At 36.7% G+C, this 20,364-nt stretch overlaps 1 protein-coding gene across 5 annotated transcripts in view; it reads left to right on the top strand.

Moving 5' to 3' along the window:
• cabin1 (calcineurin binding protein 1) overlaps positions 1 to 20,364 on the top strand; it is a 121,169-nt gene that overhangs the window by 85,321 nt on the left and 15,484 nt on the right. For all 5 annotated transcript variants that reach the window (XM_073867552.1, XM_073867549.1, XM_073867550.1 and 2 more), the window contains one exon: positions 15,853 to 15,927. In XM_073867552.1, coding sequence (XP_073723653.1) covers positions 15,853 to 15,927 — 75 coding nt within the window. The remainder of the gene's footprint in view (positions 1 to 15,852; positions 15,928 to 20,364) is intronic.

The raw sequence follows: 20,364 nt of genomic DNA on the forward strand, positions 1-20,364 counted from the left end.
TGACTGGGGGTCTAACTATACAAAGCTTAATGCAAATGAGTGAAGTGTCCCTTTAAGCAATTTTTACATTTTCATGCTTGACATTTTTAAAACCAAGTTTTCGTGAGAATCACCCATATTTAGCATTTTTAAATAGATGCTATCTGACTAAGCTCGCACTATTTAATGTGCACTTCCTGTGTACGATATCTCCGAGTTGTCCTAGATGCGACTCGACGGGGTGCTGAGCTGCGTGCTCGGTGTGCGACCCCCTTAAGTGAGGAGCTGAAATTGAGTTGAACAAATTTAATTTATTGAAACATATGAGGTTAATTCCTGTTGTTCAGTTGGTAGAGCACTGTGTTTGCAGCATAAAATGTTGCGGATTCAATTCCAGAAAACACAAATACTGATACAATGTATAGCTTGTAATGTGCTGTAAATCACTTTGGATTAAATCATTTACCAAATACATGAGTGTAAATATAAATTGTAATCAGTGAAGTTAATTATTCGGCTATAGTGTTATAAGCGTTTACAGCCTAGTTAAAGCATGACATGGCAATGTCAATATGGATGGTTGTCAGAGCCTTTAGTTAATCTATAACCATTTTGACTGGGAAATTCCATCAGCTTTTTAAAACAAAATAGAGATTAAAGCACAATAAAAAAAGTTGTGGGGAATTCCGTAAAATCTTCATCATGCTTTAACAACGGATCGATAAAAAAGGAGGATGTAGGTTTTTGAGCAGGCATGGCATTGATATGAATATATCTATATGTGAGTAGAACTCTTAAAGATCTGGATTTCTGAAAACGTGTGAGGGTTTCCCATGCAAAGTCTGCTGCTACAATGCTAGCATGTTGCTAAGCTATTGCGAGGGTGTTTGGGGTGGATACTTACATGTCAAAAGAGCCCTCATGTGTATGTGATAATTTGGACTCCAGATATGACTCTGATTCCTTCTTCAGTGTAGGCGTAGGGTATTTTTGCCTATTTTATCATCTGCCATACAAAAATCGAAAGTCTGATCGATTTGCTAAAACTACAACAGCACAGCTCCCCTCAGCAGTCGGCACAATTTGATGCATGATCATTCATGTCTGTAGCACAAATGGCACGGAGTAAGTAACATGCTCAAGCTTGATGTTTTGGTTTGCGATTTATTTAAAACCACCGATCACTTGTAATAGTGATGCTTTTCTTAGTAAACACCACTAGTGAAAATAATTCTGGGTGTCACCGTTAAGTGCTGATGGCTCTTTCATGTGTAAGAGAACTGTTCTGTTGTATTATAGAGATATTAAGGCGTCCATAAGGGGAGAGCACGAGATCCAATTGAATAAAAATGGAACTGTAGAAAATTACTGGTGTTGCTAATGATAGTGTAGCACACGAGCTCCATAACATTTGTCATTATAGTGCTGAGTCAAGTGCGCTATTGTATAAGAATTCTTGAGGAATCTTTTAGAAACACACACACAATCTCAAATACACTTGAACACATGGTAAATTCAATTCAATTTTATTTATATAGCGCTTTTCACAGTTGCTCGATTGTTCCAAAGCAACTTAACATTAAAAAAATCTGAAAAACCAAGGACAGCAAAAGTAATAAAAAAATTATTAAAAATGAACCCTTTCAGACCTAATTTGTCAGGTGTTTAATTAGTGTGCCTTATTTTGATTGGTTGATCAGAATTTTTATTGGTTTAACCCACAAAACATGTGATGTCCATTCCAGTGGACGCAGGGTCTGAAGGGGTTAAAGAAAGTGGTTGATTGTTGCTGGGTATACTTAGTGATCCTATAGAAAATATACTATATATTAAAAACTATACTATAAAATTAATAAGAATTTAAAAATGTACAAATTAAAGGTGCTGTGTGTAATTTTTAGAAGGACCTCTTACCTCTTATACAAAACTATATGATCAGGGGTGTATAAAGACCTTTTTATAATGAACCGTTATGTTTTTATTACCTTAGAATGAGGCGTTTTTATCTACATACACCAAGGGTCCCCTTACGTGGAAGCCGCCATTTTACGCCGCCATTTTTCTACAGAAGCCCTTAACGGACAAACTTTTTTACTAAGTTGTCTCCGTCAATGACATGTTTTTCCGGTGGCGGCTACTGTAGCGAGGGAGAGCAGTGGACTGAGCCATTGGTTGCAATTCACAACCTCACCACTGGATGCCGCTAAAATGTTCACACTGCACCTTTAAAGGAAAGCAGTTGGTTGTGCTGGTCAGACATAGGCTGGGCATCATGATGATGGGAGTCCAGTAGATCAGTGGTGTGATGAGCATCCCAGCAGCTGGAGATGGGTCTGTTAGTTAGTCTGTTAGTCTCAGGGTCCAACGACGAGACATGGAAAGAATTAGTGTAGGGGCCGTTCACGTGTAATGGAAGTTTCATACAGTATAATGGATGTATGTGAGGTTTGCGTAAAGTATGTTTACGGGACGAATTCTGTGAATGCTTGTGAGATATGTCTTTAGTTAAGACTTAAATAGACAAGGCAAGTGTATTGTATTATTGTATAGTACATTTCTTACCCTGTTTTTGAAACCCCAGCTAAAGTCATTGTTTGTGATTTACTGTAGTTAGGTCATGTCAAAGATTGAAAGCAATGATTGAAATTGAACTCTCAAGCTCCAAATCTTATCATTGGATTATGAGACTTTAACCTGGATTTAAACTAAATAATATAATGTAAATAATTATGAAGGGCTGTCACGATAGCTACTTTTTATAAGTAGGTTAATTGCCCCAGAAATAATGGCAATAGTTGAAATTGTCTTTTTAAGACCGGTTTATTTCACTCATTATATATCGCAATACATAAGCATGATAATGCAAGTACATTCTTTCTAAGAACACAACTATAATTTTGAAAGAATATTAAGATAAAAAATATTAATATGAAACTGGAATGTAAGAAAAAAATATTATAAATATTTAAAACATTTATAAATATTATAAAATATGCATTTCAAGTCATTTTTGCATGCGCACATGTGGACCCTGCGCTGAGTGTGCCACTCTTCCGAGACAGACAGTAGACAGAAATGACAGAGGCAATTAAACAAACACACATTGGCAATATACCGCCCCCCAAAAAACCCTCTACCTAGGTCATGGTCCCTTATCGTGCGATTAAGTAATTACCCTGACAATAAATATGGGAGTTCAGTTGCTAGTTAAAAATCCAAAACAAATGGCTAAAGGACAACTTATCTATTTTTAAATCTCTGATTCACCACTGTATTTGGTGCCCAAACATACAGGCGAAACGCACAGAAATGAGTACAAATGGATAGCTGTAATTAAGGCTTTTGGCAATTATGTAATTGTTTCACCCGAAATTATAATCCCAATTAGTTTTTCCGATTAATCTTGCAGCCCTGGTAATTGGTGATGGATTATTCATTTTTGGGTGAACTCTCCTTTTAAAATAAGAGACCCGCAATATTAAAGAGTCTCTGTAGACAACTACATAACAGCATGCTATATACACTCACCTAAAGGATTATTAGGAACACCTGTTCAATTTCTCATTAATGGAATTATCTAATCAACCAATCACATGGCAGTTGCTTCAATGCATTTTGAGGTGTGGTCCTGGTCAAGACAATCTCCTGAACTCCAAACTGAATGTCAGAATGGGAAAGAAAGGTGATTTAAGCAATTTGAGCGTGACATGGTTGTTGGTGCCAGATAGGCCGGTCTGAGTGTTTCACAATCTGCTCAGTTACTGGGATTTTCACGCACAACCATTTCTAGGGTTTACAAAGAATGGTGTGAAAAGGGAAAAGCATCCAGTATGCGACAGTCCTGTGAGCGAAAATGCCTTGTTGATGCTAGAGGTCAGAGGAGAATGAGCCGACTCAAGCTGATAGAAGAGCAACTTTGACTGAAATAACCACTTGTTACAACCGAGGTATGCAGCAAAGCATTTGTGAAGCCACAACACACACAACAGCTGAAGACCCCACCGGGTACAACTCATCTCCACTACAAATAGGAAAAGAGGCTACAATTTGCACGAGCTCACCAAAATTGGACAGTTGAAGACTGCAAAAATGTTGTCTGGTCTGATGAGTCTTGATTTCTGTTGAGATGGTAGAGTCAGAATTTGGTGTAAACAGTATGAGAACATGGATCCATCATGCCTTGTTACTACTGTGCAGGCTGGTGGTGGTGGTGTAATGGTGTGGGGGATGTTTTCTTGGCACACTTTAGGCCCCTTAGTGCCAAATGGGGATAGTTTAAATGCCACGGCCTACCTGAGCATTGTTTCTAACCATGTCTATCCCTTTATGACCACCATGTACTCATCCTCTGATGGCTACTTCCAGCAGGATAATGCACCATGTCACAAAGCTTGAATCATTTCAAATTGGTTTCTTGAACATGACAATGAGTTCACTGTACTAAAATGACCAATAGACCCAATAGAGCATCTTTGGGATGTGGTGGAACGGGAGCTTCATGCCCTGGATATGCATCCCACAAATCTCCATCAACTGCAAGATGCTATCCTATCAATATGGGCCAACTTCTAAAGAATGCTTTCAGCACCTCGTTGAATCAATGCCATGTAGAATTAAGGCAGTTCTGAAGGCGAAAGGAGGTCAAACACAGTATTAGTATGCTGTTCCTAATAATCCTTTAGGTGAGTGTATACCGTACATCTATGATCACCTTAAAAACTGTATAGAAATAGCTTGGCAGCCTCTCACAACAGAAAGTGTAAACTTATAGATTTTAGTTCATCTTGTATTTAGTTCTTGTACATTGTAAGACTTTTTTTTAGACAACACAAAACATTATATTTTATATCTCATCTTGCATTTTCCCAAATACCAACATAAAGTGTCAAAAAAACTAACTAGCAAAGTATGTTGTTAGTTTCAGATGTTAATAACTGGCAGTACACACACCACACACACTCTTCTAATCCATTATCAGCTTTACCTCACAAACATTGCATTACCTCTCATTTCCCCTGCCTGTGTAATTGCATCGGCTGTCTCTGTGTGTGTGTGTCTGTGTGCGTCTCGCTTCCTGCATCTAAATGCAGTCTGTGCGCTGGTCTGTGCGTGTGTGTGTGTATTTGTGGGTGTTTGTTATGAAGCACTGTTTTACCCTCTCGGTGTAGAGCACATCTCACTGACTCACTGATTGAGATGACAGTAGAAAGGAGAGAGATTTTAATGTGGCCTCTGGACACTGACTCACTCACTGATCAAATTGGCTCTTCTGTAACGCGCCCTTTCCTGCTAACTGAATCTTGCCGATTGTGGAAAGGTTGTACTTAAAATTAATAAAATCAGAAGCCTGCATGTATAATGCTAAAGGTACCTGCTATAATCAAATTATTTACATATGTGAGCCTAGACCACATAAAACAGTCGATAAGTAGCATGGGTATATTTGTAGCAGTAGCCAACAATATATTATAGATTATTAGATTGTAATAATAAAATGATAGATTTTTATTTAATGCCAAAAATGTCAAGGGTATTAAGTAAAGATCATGTTCCATAAAAATATTTAGTAAATTTCCTACCGTAAAGGCAATATCTTAATATTTAGATTTTTTTGCACCCCCGGATTCCACATTTTTATCCCGGCCAAATATTGTCATATCCTAACAAACCATACATCAATGGGAAACTTATTATTATAAGCTTATTGTTCAGCTTCCAGATGAGGTATAAATCTCAATATATATACCCATGACCTTACTCAGTCAATATTAAAGATTATATTTTCACAGAATGTTCTTTACATTAAGTTGCATGATATTATCTAGAAAACATCAAAATCACAAAAAATTATTTTAGATATGTTTTCACATGCAGGTTCACAAATTTAAGGACTTACTGTGCATTCAAGTGAGTTTACTCGCTTTAATATTTAACCCCCCCAGTCACATTTGCTATAAGAGACAGAGCGACAGGCTACCATTTATTTTCAATGGGAGTGGCCGTTGCGCAGAGCAAGGTGGGGCCAAAATAGACAAGAAGGCAATTTTATGCAAATGCTGAGTGATGTGACAAAACGACTGCCAATCAGAGTGAAGGGTCAGCTCAGTGGCTCGAGTCGAAGAAAATGATTCAAGATGGCGGAAAATGCAAATTTCTGTATATATCAGATAAGTTTGACATTTTATCTTATATATTTTGTTACTTTTATCGAGAAATAAATATTTTTAAATCCAAAAACTTCCTTTTTGTAACTTAACAATACCTCTAAAGTGACTTTTGATACCGCTTTTAGATACTAGCCATGGAACGCCCATCAAGCGAGTGCGTGTTGCTCGGTGTCGCTCACTTTTGTAACTAATGTGACTGTAGGGTAACGTGGCTTGAATATCCGCCAAAGTTCCGATTTTTCAACTCGCACGTTTCTTGTGGCAAAGCTCAATTCAGCGCCAATTTGCGTGTACCGTGCCACAGGATGCCTATTCGCCTCTTTGCATTGACTTAACATGTAAATCACCCGCACTTGCCACCTCTTCCGCGTCTGGTGTGAATACCACATTATGCTGCAATCGACCTGTTTGAACCAGACCTGTGTAACAGTTAAATTTTAAATGATTTGGGGTGGTTTCCCGGACAGGGATTAGACTAGTCCTAGACTCAAATCAATTTAAGATCTGTCTAAACTGAAAACAACTTGCACTGACATGTTTTAAAATACATCAGTACCATTATTTTGCCTCAAAATTCACACAAGTAATGTTTTTAGTAAGGCATGTTTGTTAAAACTAGTTATATTTCCTAATTAAACTAAGGTCTAGTCCTGGCCTGGCACATGGTTACCATTAGGGATGTAACGGTATCAAAAATTCACGGTACGGTTGTATTTCGGTATGACGCCCACGGTACGGTAATTTTGAACCATTTACAGGTAGGAAAAACAAAGACTTGGAAAAACTGCCATAAGTGTTTATTAAACAAGACTGAACATTACAATGTACAAAGTGTAGTGTAGTGTTTACAATTTTCATAAAAAAGACAAAAATAATTAGACCATGTAATAAAATAAAATAAATAAAGTTTCAGTTTAGTTTGTCAACTTAGTCAGGTTTTAAGAATTGAGTCACTCCCTCAATTGACCTAGTTTTTTTTATTTATTAATATTATTAATACTAATGCTTGGCACTTCTATGAAAGCAACAGTTGTGATTGTAGAATCTAGAATCAAGAAAAGATGATGGGTTTTAAGATGGGTCAATTCCTGAAAACAAAAACAACCCAGTAAAAATAAAAATAGCAGCTTACTTATTGTAGCTGGACCTAGAGGTGAGGTCAGCTCACTCAATACAGGGGCGCGTTTCCCAATCGGAAGTCTGTAGCCTCCATAGGTTGCATTTGTAGGCTGCATACGTCATGAAGAGCGTCTTATTTTTAGAATATTAACATTTTTCAAGTTGACTATTAATCTTATTTAATCGTATATTGTTGTAACACGCTTATGACTTGCAAATGTAATACTCGGTTAACTTAAATACACCAGGTGTGTAATGACGGATGCAGCCTGCATATGCGACCAAAGGAGGCTGCCTTCTAATTGAGAAACGGCATACACACTCTCCTCATTCATGGATTTACTCACACTCGTTTTTGTATGTCCATCACATTTTGTCCTTTGTCGTTTCTTTTCACAGCGAACGTGAACTTTTTCCACACATCAGATTTAAAATTTGCGTTTCTTTGTCGCTCCACTTGTAGAGAGGCATCAGAGTGGCACGCATGGGATTATGGGAATTGCAGTTCCCGTGTCCCTCCACTCGCTCCAATTGGCCGGAAAAAAACTACACGTGTTGCCCGGAAGACCTAACGTTTTACCGAATCATGTGACCACATGGGACCGGGGGAATATGATACCGCAATACCACGAAATTTATAATACTGGTACATCCCTAGTTACCATAACCAAATCTTTCGGTTTAGCTGTCCTGTTTTACAAATCTAGAGGTCAACTGACCGCCATGTGATTGTAATTCTGTGCATCAAACATTTTACCATAATAAAATCACATCATAAACATTGATTTAAGCTCCAGTAAGTGCTGGATTAAAGCTTTTGCAGCGACTACAACCCTGAGATTGAGTATTACTCCAGCTCCACCACAGCTTCCTCTATTGATGTTGACCACAGATGCTCTTAAACGGCTGTGGTACACTGTTTGCATGCCTATAGATAGTATGCACGATTTAGATTACAAGTTTAATTTATGCTTTTGTTGGCTAACTTTATAGGAGAGTCTTGTACAACTAAAATAACTTGCTTATATTAAATTGGTAGTAGTTTTGAGCCACAGTCCCAGTACTGGCAATAATGACCAGTCTTACTAATATATTAAAATTAACTTTCACCAGTCAAGAACATTAGCTGCATACTCGTTTGCATACTTACGCTATTCATAAAATGTACTTTACTGCTGGCAGCAAAGTGCATACTTTTCGTTGATGTACTGCATTCCAGACTTTGCATACTTGCAGTATTTCTAATGGTTTGTACAATACTGTCACCAGCAAAGCATATATCATAATTTGCGTACTTGCCCCACACACAATCAGATAATATACAGCGTACAGTGATATGGAAAATGTCAACCCTTGTCCGAGACAACAGTAAGTTTGCGAGGTGTGCGTGTATCTGCTAAATGTGTCTTCATGAGGCTCTGCGGTGTCACGGTTGTTGTGCAGATTGTTTTGAGTCATACGCCTGAACTCTTACACAACACCGACCGGTGGAACAAGTCCTGATGGTGAATATACACACATACATGCACAACACTTCTCGAAATGCCGGCTGAGAATTCCTCTTGATGCAGTTTGGGACAACATGCAGGATTTTTTTAACACTTCTAGCAAAGAAGGATGATTTTAGCATTAGCATGCATGCATTTAAATATGCATGCTAATGCTAACTTATATAATTAACTTATATTTAGTTGAATCACAAATGGCCAGTTGATGGCAAAATAATGCTTTGACTATCATTGCAATTTCCATTGAATTGCTCAGTGGTTAGAGGTGCTCTTCACATGTGCCTCACCCATCTTACCGAATAGTTTTGCCACTTGTTAGATCATTTTTAAGGGTCTGTGCACTAAACGTGAGGAGTAGCAAAGATCTCTCTCTCTCTCTCTCTCTCTCTCTCTCTCTCTCTCTCCCACACACCATTAAATAAGAGAGCACTATCCTCTAACTATTTGACTTAAAACAGACACTAGGGATGCCCAATCTCAGGCTGCTCCTCTGGTTGCCATGACCACAAGCACTCCAGTGAGAGGTCTTTTTAGGTCATTTTGTTCTCTAACCCATCAGCCTCTGCGTGTCAGAAATTTGGAAGAATCAAAAAATCAATACGGGCTTCAGAACTTGTGTAAGCAGCCTGCTTTTCATACTTTAAGATGTCAGTGTGGCTTCAAAGGTGTCTGATTCGTGCTTTTGTATGTTCGACTTATTACGATGCCGATATTGAGAAAACAATGAGGCTTTTTGACCGATATGAGGCTTATATAACACATAAACAACGTAATTACAGTACAAACGGAACAATTGTGAAACTAAATGAACATTTATTGTGCATAAGATTTATAAATATGTCCTTTGAAAAATAGGGAGCTACTGCTGGCCTGCAGATCTGACCTCACAGTACTGTTTGAGTAAGACTTAAGGCTGGAGTATAGACCGTTACATTGGGCGCACGCGCGGTGACACGATAAGCGTCTGGTTCGAACTTTACTTCTGGTTTTTGTTTGTTTAATGGTCTGACTAGTTGCTGAAACTGAACTCTTAAACAAATACCTCGTTGAAAATAACAAATTATTTGGTTTCCTAGGTAATCTACGTGTTGTTTATTTTGCTTGTTATATAAATAAACTACTTTAAAAGGACTTTGTTGTTATTTATTCTTCGCAGAGTTTACCGGAAGTTACGTGATGATCACAAAAGCCGCTTGTTTATGTTGTTATTAAATAGTCTTATGTTTTAGGTAACAAGACAGTGATTTAGGGGTGTTCTGGACTAAGGATTTACATATTCGAATCAGAATTGTCGAATCTTTCTATAGTTGACGGATAGTCGAGTCATTTATGTGTGTGTGCATGGGTTGGGAGGGGGCGAGACCAGTTACAAATGGGTAACATTTATTTTCTTTCACAAGCAATACACATAAACAACTTTCTGATAAAGTGACCAAAACTGTCTTTCAAGTGATGAACGAAGACAAAACTGACGATGCATTTATATATTTTTAAGGTAAAATGTAAGGCAACATAAACATTTGTTAAATCATTCCTTATAACATTTTAAAGCCACAATCTACAAAAGATCACACAAAAATATAACAAAAAAACATTTTGATAACTAAACCTAAAAAAACAACAAATGTGATCCTGCCTTGGAAACCCTGGCTAAAATTCAGAGATTTTATATAATTTTATGATTTAGCGCGTCAAAGCAGTCATGACCAAAAAAACAACAAATGACATATAATTTGTGATTGTTACTGTAAATGATAAAAACTAAGGTTTATATACAATTCATTAAACGTTAATTTATAACAAGAAAAACACTGAAATTAATGTTTTTATAGACACTACGCGTTATTATTTAGCACAAAAATACCTGCTTGCTTACTTTGACTTTGATCATCTCTGTATTCACTTTAGGTACAGAAACACCTGATGATTCTTAAGGCCGGGGTATACCTTTTTTCCGCGTCCGGCTCGCGCGCGCACGTGTCCGCAGCTTTCCAAGTATACTCCCCGCGGCTACACGCGGATGGCCGCGTTCGACACTATACGCAATACAAATGATTTCTTATTCAAATTATTAGTCCAACAGGCTGTCAGGGCAGCACTGATTTAGCGACATTTCCAGTACATTAAAACATTAGGATAAGTGACTGATCCACCATTGCAAACACAGTTTAGAACAAACAATAAGACAACAAAGAACAGGAATCAAACATTATGGTAACAAACATGCTCCACAGCTTTCTGTTCTTGGAAGAAGTAAAAGTTAAAGATGAAAAATGATAGTGTGTGTGCAAATGCTGTCTATTTCGTTTGTAAAATTGTTTATAGTGGAGTGTCCTGTCTAAATGTTTTCACACGCATGCGCTGTTGTACACGGAGTGTACGCGCACTGTCCGCGCGGTCTCAAATTTTGGGCTGCCGCGCGGCCGACCGCGGACCCTCCTGATGACGAAAATGAAGTAATGCGGACGGCGCGCATAAGCGGACGTCCCTAGTATACTTTCGGCTTTATATTATTTATTTCAGGAATCTCTTTTCTATCATTCGAAAGTGAACACCGACCATAATATTAAATCACAAGAAAGACAGTCGTGTCAGGCATAAATATAGGTTCAGTGCAGATATTTTCTGTGTCATCACTGAAATTTAAAGAAATGTTTTACCTCTTTTGTAGCTTAACTTTTGACAAGATAAGCACCCTATTTTAAATACATTTTAAAACATATACCAACATCAGTAGTTATAAAAACACCAGTTTTTTAATGTTTAGTTTGATGAACTCCTAAATATGAGACGCAGAGCACCTAGCAACATTGATACAATGAAAAGCTATTTAAAATTTACAGACTTAAATTTGATCAGAATTTATGTTTATAATAAATAAAAAAAATTATAAAATAAGGTCAGAAGTATAACAAGGTGCAGAACAAATATGTGCACGGAAACAAAACACAAGCCAAATGGTTAAATCAAATATCCCAAAGTGATTTATAAATAAAATAAATTAAAATAAAGAAATAATTAAAAGAGCAAAAGTAGGCCTATAGCCAGAATTGCCAGCTTTGTCTTTTAAATGTAGAAACAAAGAGGCAATGGTTTATTAACATAGGAACCTCTTATGGACGTGTAGCCCTGTCACAGGGGTTGTTTTATTTATTAACGCATTTTGAAAATATTTATTGAAAGCTGCTACTTCACATCTTATTTGCAGCATTATCATAATATGCATAATATATTGGGAGAAAGCTGTTATATGTGAAATCAGATAATGTGGACCCATATACGGCCAAAATTGAATGATCCTCATTTCATAACACATCTGCGACGATTCGACTGTGAGATTGGTAGTCGAATCAGGCTTCTCCTTTCGATGCATCGAATCTTCGACTATTCGGTTTCACCCCTACAGTGATTAATATAAGGTTGCATTTGGTGACTTGCACACCCAACTCAGAAATCGGAAAAAAAACTTAAAATGAAGAAGAAATTTACTTTCATGCCTCCAATACACACTCGTTATTCAATATCTTAACCAAAACACAACAAAACTTTTCACATGAGATCTTCTGACAGTAAGAGAAAAAGACGAATAGCACAGATTGCTCAACGTTGTATAAATATATAAAGTAGCTGCATTACCATTAACCCTGCGTTAGTTTGTGGCCCGCTCACCCCTATGTTTAAAATTGGGATCTTCAACGTTTTTCGGGGCGGGGACCCCTTAGATGAGAGAGGCATGAGGCAGGGACCCCATGATAGTAAATGTGTTAAGCAGAGATATTTAAGTAAGCAGTGAGGTACGAGAAGCTGCTTCATCGTATTAGGCACAATGCAAGTAAAGCACAACTATTGACCAATTAGATACAATCAAGGACTGTAACTAACTGTTTTATAAATAGAAATAAACCATATTGTCACACAGCCATAGTATTTTAAGACAGTACATTGGCACTATTATGCATGCTGTGTTCTACTTTTTGTGCATTATTTTTATTGTTAAGGTAAATTGTTTACATATTTTAAGGTATTTGCAGTGCAATACATTTTCATTTTATTGTGACATGAACAATTTCACATTTACTTTAACCTAAGCTTTCAGTTTATGAAAATGACATCATAAATGGCACATTCGGTTTAAAAGCAGGTCTTTTTATTAAGTAGAGTGCTTTGCAAACTCATCGTTCTGCTTCTCTGTGTGTTACTGCGGTTGAAGAACACGCACGCTACTTTATAATGCTAAGGTCCTTTGATTCTCACGTGGTCGTGGATCATTAATCTCAAGAGTTACGCAAGTTTATTCTTTGCGGGAGAACAATATGCTATGATTCGCAGCAGCTTTTAGGCAACTTGTTTGTCAACGCTATTAGTCCAGATTTCAATCCGACTTTCCGTGTTTCATTGATTTTAGGGTCGAGATTGCACTGGACACCGGACCTTTAATAAGCGTATGCGGCCGTGCACGTGCGCAACTTCAAGCGAACATTAGTTGTAATGTTTTGTATTTTTAACACAGAATTGCTTGTGATTAAACATATTTTGCATAATACTTTTTGTATTTGCACTGCACAGTGCACAAAAAGGCCTTTTGCAAAGCACACTAGGAAAAGCGCATATAAATCAAAATCGAAATTAGGAGGGTCTTGCGTCATATCTAGAAATCAGAATATAATGGGGCTTGACCAGTAAGCAACCAGCTTATTACTCCAGCAACCGCGTAGCAACACTCAAAACAACTTATTACAAATGATTAATGCCCTGACAACCACCCATTACATCCATTACATTGTTCACAGGCAAGTGCCACTTCTTGTATGGCTGTAAAAATGGAGTTTATTTATGCAAGTTCTTGTTTTGTTTTGTCCAGACAGAACTTTGTTTTGGCTTGTTCATTTTCAGTGCACTACCATGCCATCTGCCCATATTGGCATCTTAATGCTAGTGGAGATTATGCGTTCTTACTGCATCCTCGTGAGACTTCAGTCTGGTGTTTGTGTGTCTGCTCTGCTTTTATCCCATATTTCTGGATGATCTGATTATGGTCCTTCATTAGCGCAGACCTCATCTCCAAAAAATCATCATCAACTGATTTCTAAAAGCTTTACTGCCAGCTTGCGTGTTTACCACACACAGTGGCTAAATAGAGACCAGGCATGTGTTTCTGAGTCTACTGCATGCTCTGCTCACTGCGTGTTTGCTTTTAAAATGTATTTAGTTTTTAGAGTGCGTTAATATTATTTCTATTAATATTATTATGTTATTAGCATTTGTTTTTGCACACATCAGTGTTTAGAGAATCACATTTTTTATGTTTTGGAGCTTTTACTTCAAATTTGAAATCCTTTTTTTTCTATGTTAAAGGTGCAGTGTGTAACTTTTAGAAGGATCTTTTGACAGAAATGCTATATGATATACAGAACTATATTATCAGGGTGTATAAAGACCTTACGTAATGAACTGTATTGTTTTTATTACCTTAAAATGAGCCGTTTTATCTACATACACCGCGAGTCTCCTTACATGGAAGTCGATATCATGTTTCTACAGTAGCCCTAAACGGACAAACTGTTATACAGAGTTTCGTCTCTACGTTGTCTCAGATAACGACATGTTTATCTTGTAGTGGCTACCATATTCGCTTTGAAATTGAGGCGTGAGCTGTTGGTTGCAATTCACAATCTCACCACTAGATGTCGCCTAAAATTTACACACACACCACTTTTAAAGGGACACTCCACTAGCTCCCCTACAGTTAAACAATTGATTTTTACCATTCAGCTGATCTCCGGGTCTGGCGCTACCATTTTTAGCATAGCTTAGCATAATCCATTGAATCTTATTAGACCATTAGCAACGCGCTCAAAAATAACCAAAGAGTTTCGATATTTTTCCTATTTAAAACTTGACTCTTCTGTAGTTACATCGTTCACTAAGAAAATTGAAAGTTGCGATTTTCTAGGCAGATATGGCTAGGAACTATACTATTTTCAAGCACTGCGTAATATCATTGCGCTTCCTGCAGCCATGTTACGGTCATTGAAAGTGCTTGAATCTATTTTATCCAAGAAGTTTTCTCAAAAAAAAAAATCCATATTATTTCCTGTGTAGTGTAGGATAATATAATAAACATTCTAGACTTTTGAAGCACACGTGCTAAATTGTTCGCTTTAAATGCTTATATCTTCTGTATGCAAATGTTGATTCATACCAAAATGCTTTTTTGCATAGTTGTTTTTGACACATGAAAACGTCTCGGGTTATGTATGTAACTGTTGTTCCCTAAAGGGAACGAGACGCTGCATCTCCCTTGCCATACTTCCTGCGTCCCTGTAACGCCGTCTTTCAATATTTCAGATAGCGATATATTTTCTGGTTTCCGTGTCACCTTGTCGTTAAGCCTCAGCATTGGTTGAATTTTATATACACATACGCACTTACCCCTGGAGGGGTCCCCAAAGTGTCACCGCAGTGACGCAGCACAAGTTCCCTTGAAAGGGAACTGTAACAATTTATCTTTAAAGTTAATACACTTGAAATGTGTCCCTACATTTAGTCCTTGAATTTGAGGGTATTGGGCCTGGAAAGTTCTTAAAAGGTGCTTGAATTTGAAGTTAACTAAGGTGTGGGAACCCTGTATATTGTTAGTACGGTAATGGTTTCTTTAGCCTCTCTTTAACTGTTAGACTTAATGTATTTTTGCTACAACACCTTTAACACGTCTATGTAAATTTTCTCTGTTATGATTACCTAACCTCTTTTCAATGTGAAATGTCAACATATTCAAATAACACACACTTAACTACACTCAATTTTAGAGTCGGCTTCCATTTAAGATTGTTTCTACATGCCGTCACATCATTCAGAAAGAAAAATTCTAAGCTTTTGTAAAAGTCAGAGTTTCCAACTTTTAATCCCAAGTTTGGCAGATATGTGGATGTTTTTACTAGTCAGGAATTCACAGTTATGATGATTTAACACGAAGGATCTTGGATCTCAATGTTTTTTTTGTAAATGTTGTGGCGCCTGGTTATGAGAAATGTTAACACTTTATTCATCCTGTTTCTATTGCACTCTGCTTTTTGTAGGTGGATGAGGATGTAGCATTGGATCAAGCTGTGAAGTTCTGCCAGATTCAAATGGCAACATCGGCACAAAGACAGGTAGGACACACACATTGACATGCTCCAGGAAATAACATTCACTGGCTGCTTTTCCCTCTGGAATGCAAATCCAATTTTCCTCTGTTCACTCTTTTAGAAAATGAGAGCAGACTCACCATCTAGATGTTTTCACATTTGCCTGTGCTGTTCTCTGGTCCCACCACCCCATCACTCTATTTCTATCCATCTGTCTCCATGTTCTTCTGCTCCCACACAAACACACCGCTTTAATGGGATACATTAATTATGCACTTTTTGCTAGTATCCCTTCATCCTTCTCGCTTTTTAAAGGTGCCAAAGAATGCATTGAAAAAATATTGAAGTTAAATTGTACGTAGTTATGTGACTTTATAAAGTACAAATAATGATCCAGAGATGGTTTTACATGTCCATTTACAACCTATAGGATTTTGCCTTATAATGAAATGGTCTATTATTACCTTATTTGAAAGGATCATGAATAATAATTTTGAGCACTGCTCTGATTGGCTGTTTCTCAGAGTGGCTCATTTCAGTAGCTCTGTGTGTGTGTAAACAGACCTTATATTGAGCCTGTATCAGACGAAGATACAGAATTTGAGGAATAATCAGTTGTTTGGAGATTGTTAATAGACATTTCTGATTGGTAAGTTTGTAACGTCAATAGTAGAACTTCAACCTAAACGCTAGCGTATAGCATTAATTAGCATATAGCGCTGACTCAGCAATCACTTTGTTTTTAGCATTTTCACAACATTGTAATTAATTGAATGTTGGGGCGTACATCTCGACTGTAACATCATAGTTGGTGTTATTTTGAGATTGGTCTCTTTTCCAGCGGTCTTTTGCATCCACAAAGTTTACATAAGAAAGAGGAAACAAACGCAAGGCTCATGATTGTCAATACCATGTACAGAGATCTTATTATTCATCTCTGCTTATAAATACAGCTTTACATTCTAAGGCACCTTTAAACAATAAAAACTTTTGTTTAGTGGGACAAAGAAAGTGAAAGAGAGCGAGCCTTGCTTAAAATAGAACACTGTATGCTGTAAAGTACATACTGTTTTATTACACAACACTGTAAAGTGCTTGATTCTGATTGGCCAGCAACAACGAAAGAAGTTTCGTTCTTTTAAGATAACTACCGCTCAAAACTAATAACACACGGCTCACTGCAAATCATTTTAACAGATACAGTTTAATATTACACAAAAATGAATAGGTCTGTATTTGTTAAAAATTAGCTAATAAAATATTTCAAAACAAAATTTAATTGTCATTACCTTACCTATGAGGTAAATAGCCGTGTAAGAAGTGGGATAATGTCAGCAGGTTGTTATCACGAAATAAGACCCTTTAGTGCAGTGGTCTCAAACTCCCGGCCCGCGGGCCATTTGCGGCCCGCCCTCCCCCTCTGTGCGGCCCGCGTCACCTTTCAAAAATATAACATAACGCAGAAAGATTTGCATTCACTTTGTTTTATATTCGTTTGATTTTTGATTTAAACGTTCAAGTGTTCGTTCACATATATTATTATGTAGCTTACTATTCAATTACACATAGAGCAGTATTATTTTTTTTCTGTCCAACTAGCTTATATAACATGGACTACCCATTCAAAAGTTATGGGATCACTTTCACTTATTAATATTTTCCCACATATAATGGAAAATTCATTAAAACTGAAATAACAAAGAACATGATGAAGTCAATACTATGACTGAAAACAATCCAAAATAAATAAAAACGGGAACACTTACTGTTACTGGTGGTAATTTTTTAAAATAGTTTATAAATCTATATAGAAATTAAATTTAGTTTAGTGCAAGGTTATAATAGGTCTTAGTTAAGATTTCCTTTTATATCTACTTTTATAAAATAATGTATATTAAAAAGATAAAACCACTGCTTATATATTTTCAAGTATTATTATACATTAAATAATAGAAATTAAACATGACATTTAAAGAAATATTGTACTTTTTGAATGTTAAAATAGCTCTGCGGCCCCCCGATGAAATGTCGGTCTTAGAAATGGCCCCAAGCCAGTTTGAGTTTGAGACCCCTGCTTTAGTGTGATAAAAGACCCTTCTGTTACTGCCCTTACTTAATGGCCTGTGTCACTAACTGCGCAGTATGCAAAAGTAAATATTTAAAAAAAGATTGTCCAAATGAAGTCCTTAGCATCACGTATTACTACTAATAAATACATTTTGTATATATTTACGATAGGAAGTTAACAAAATATCTTCAAGGAACATGATCTTTACTTAATATAATAATGATTTTTGGCATAAAAGAAAAATCGATCATTTTAACACATTCAATGTATTGTTGACTATTGCTACAAATACACCTCTGTGACTTAGGACTGGTTTTGTGGTCCAGGGTCACAAATCTTTAGTATAAAAATGCTGGGTAATTTTCAATCCAGCTCAGCCGTTGGGTAAATTAGCCCATATAATGCTTATATTTGACCCAACAATGAGTTAAAACAGCCCAGCATAGGTGAAATTTAGCCCAGCATTTTAAGTGTTCTTTCTTAAATCATTATAACTTTTTAAAAGGCAGATTTTTTTAAATGTGCTCACAAACACTATTCTATTGATACACAGTTAAATATGTCGTAAAACTAGCAATGACGGCAATAATATATAGACAGTGTCATGATTGGACGCACGTGCGGTGACGCGATTATGCATCTGGTCGAAACTTTACTTCCGTTGGTTTCTGTTGGTTTAATGGTCTTACTAGTTGCTAAACTGAACTCGAAAATAACAAAAGTTTTGGTTTTCTAGGAAATCTACATGTTGTTTATTTTGCTTGTTATATAAATGAACTACTTTAAAAGGACTTTGTTGTTATTTATTCTTAGCGGAGTTTACCAGAAGTTACGTGTTGACCACGAAAGCCGCTTGTTTATGTTGTTACTGCTGAAACCGTCTATAAACCGTCAAATTTTTTACAAATTGTGTACATTGTTTTGATTATCAGATTTTGGTGTTTGTCCTCATTCATAACTAATATTCGTCGAGATCATCTATATCAGTGTTTCTCAAACAGACATTTTTATAAATACATTAATATATCATGAATTCTGTGAAATGAAACCTAAAAAAATAAGGCAGCACTACTTTGTATAATTTAATGTTTTGTTTAATTAAAATGTGAATTTTTAGAACTGCTTTTTGTCATAAATTTTCTTTGGGGGGGCCGCGAAGGAATGCACCGTACACAAAGGGGGCCACATGCTGAAAAAGTTTGAGAACCACTGATCTTTATTTTTTATCCAATGTTTTCCTAAATATATGCTAGAAATGTCATCTGTGTGATAAAAAACCCTAATATTATTTGAAATTGCTTATAGTGTGACAATGACGTTGGAAAAAAGAACAGGTGTACACTGCACATTTTGGCATTTGTAGATTGATATGAGTGGCTCATGCAGGAAACCTGTATGCTTTCCCCATCACACATCCCGCAAAAACAGTAGCATAATTTAAACACAACCAGAAAGCAAGAGAGAAATTGTCCATATTTGCAGTGTTTTACTTTGGGAATGCAGTTCTGCCTGATCTTCATCTCTCTTCTGTACGAACGTGTTTTCTCTTCTGATTAGCCATTCATTAGTGTGCTGTAACTAGTCTCAGTAAAACATGTTAAAACCCCTGCTGCGTGTCTCATTCCTCTCTCTCTTTCCTTTTCTTTTATTCCCTCCATCTCTCACCCACTCACAACCAGCTCTTCCTCGACTTCACATTGCTATCACTTGTGATATCTGTTCATTCCCACTCACACTTTGCTCTAATTTGCCATTACTACAATATTTTCTGCCTGTTAACTAAAGTACAGCAACCATATTGCTCTTCTATTAGTTTGTTATATACACCATCACAATCCATTGGTGATCATTAATTTCACATTGATTCATTTTCACAGTCAATATTAAAGATATCAAGGTTATATTTTCACCAAATCTTCTTTACCTTTTATGTAGAAAACAGTCAATTACAAAAAATGACTAGCTGGGTTTTCCCAGACTGGTTCAGATTTAATGTTAACGTAGGAAAAATAAATAATTTAGCCATAATTTGCGTGATTTGTTGTTTTTAAATGAGATGAGGGTGAGCAATTTTCTCTTTTCATGTAAACTATGCATTTACCAGCAGACCTCTTTCTGTTTCATTGCTCATTATATCAGCAAAGAGTCATATTAAAATCCAGCTCATCGCCCGACTTTGAGGTGGTTTGTTAATTTCGCTTATGGTGTACGTCTCAGAAGATGTGACGCTCTGAAGTAAGCAGTGAAACAGGAAATAAACCTGGCAGTGGGAAGTGTGGGTTCAGACATTGGTTTGAGAGCTGGGCTGGTGGGTGGATGAATGCTTCTGTGTATGTTGTGTTTATATGCTGCAGAGTTATAAGCTTGCGCAATTTTGTTTTTTTTATTTGCAT

The sequence above is a fragment of the Misgurnus anguillicaudatus genome, chromosome 5, assembly GCF_027580225.2.
Source record: "Misgurnus anguillicaudatus chromosome 5, ASM2758022v2, whole genome shotgun sequence".
In the NCBI taxonomy this organism is placed as follows: domain Eukaryota; kingdom Metazoa; phylum Chordata; class Actinopteri; order Cypriniformes; family Cobitidae; genus Misgurnus; species Misgurnus anguillicaudatus.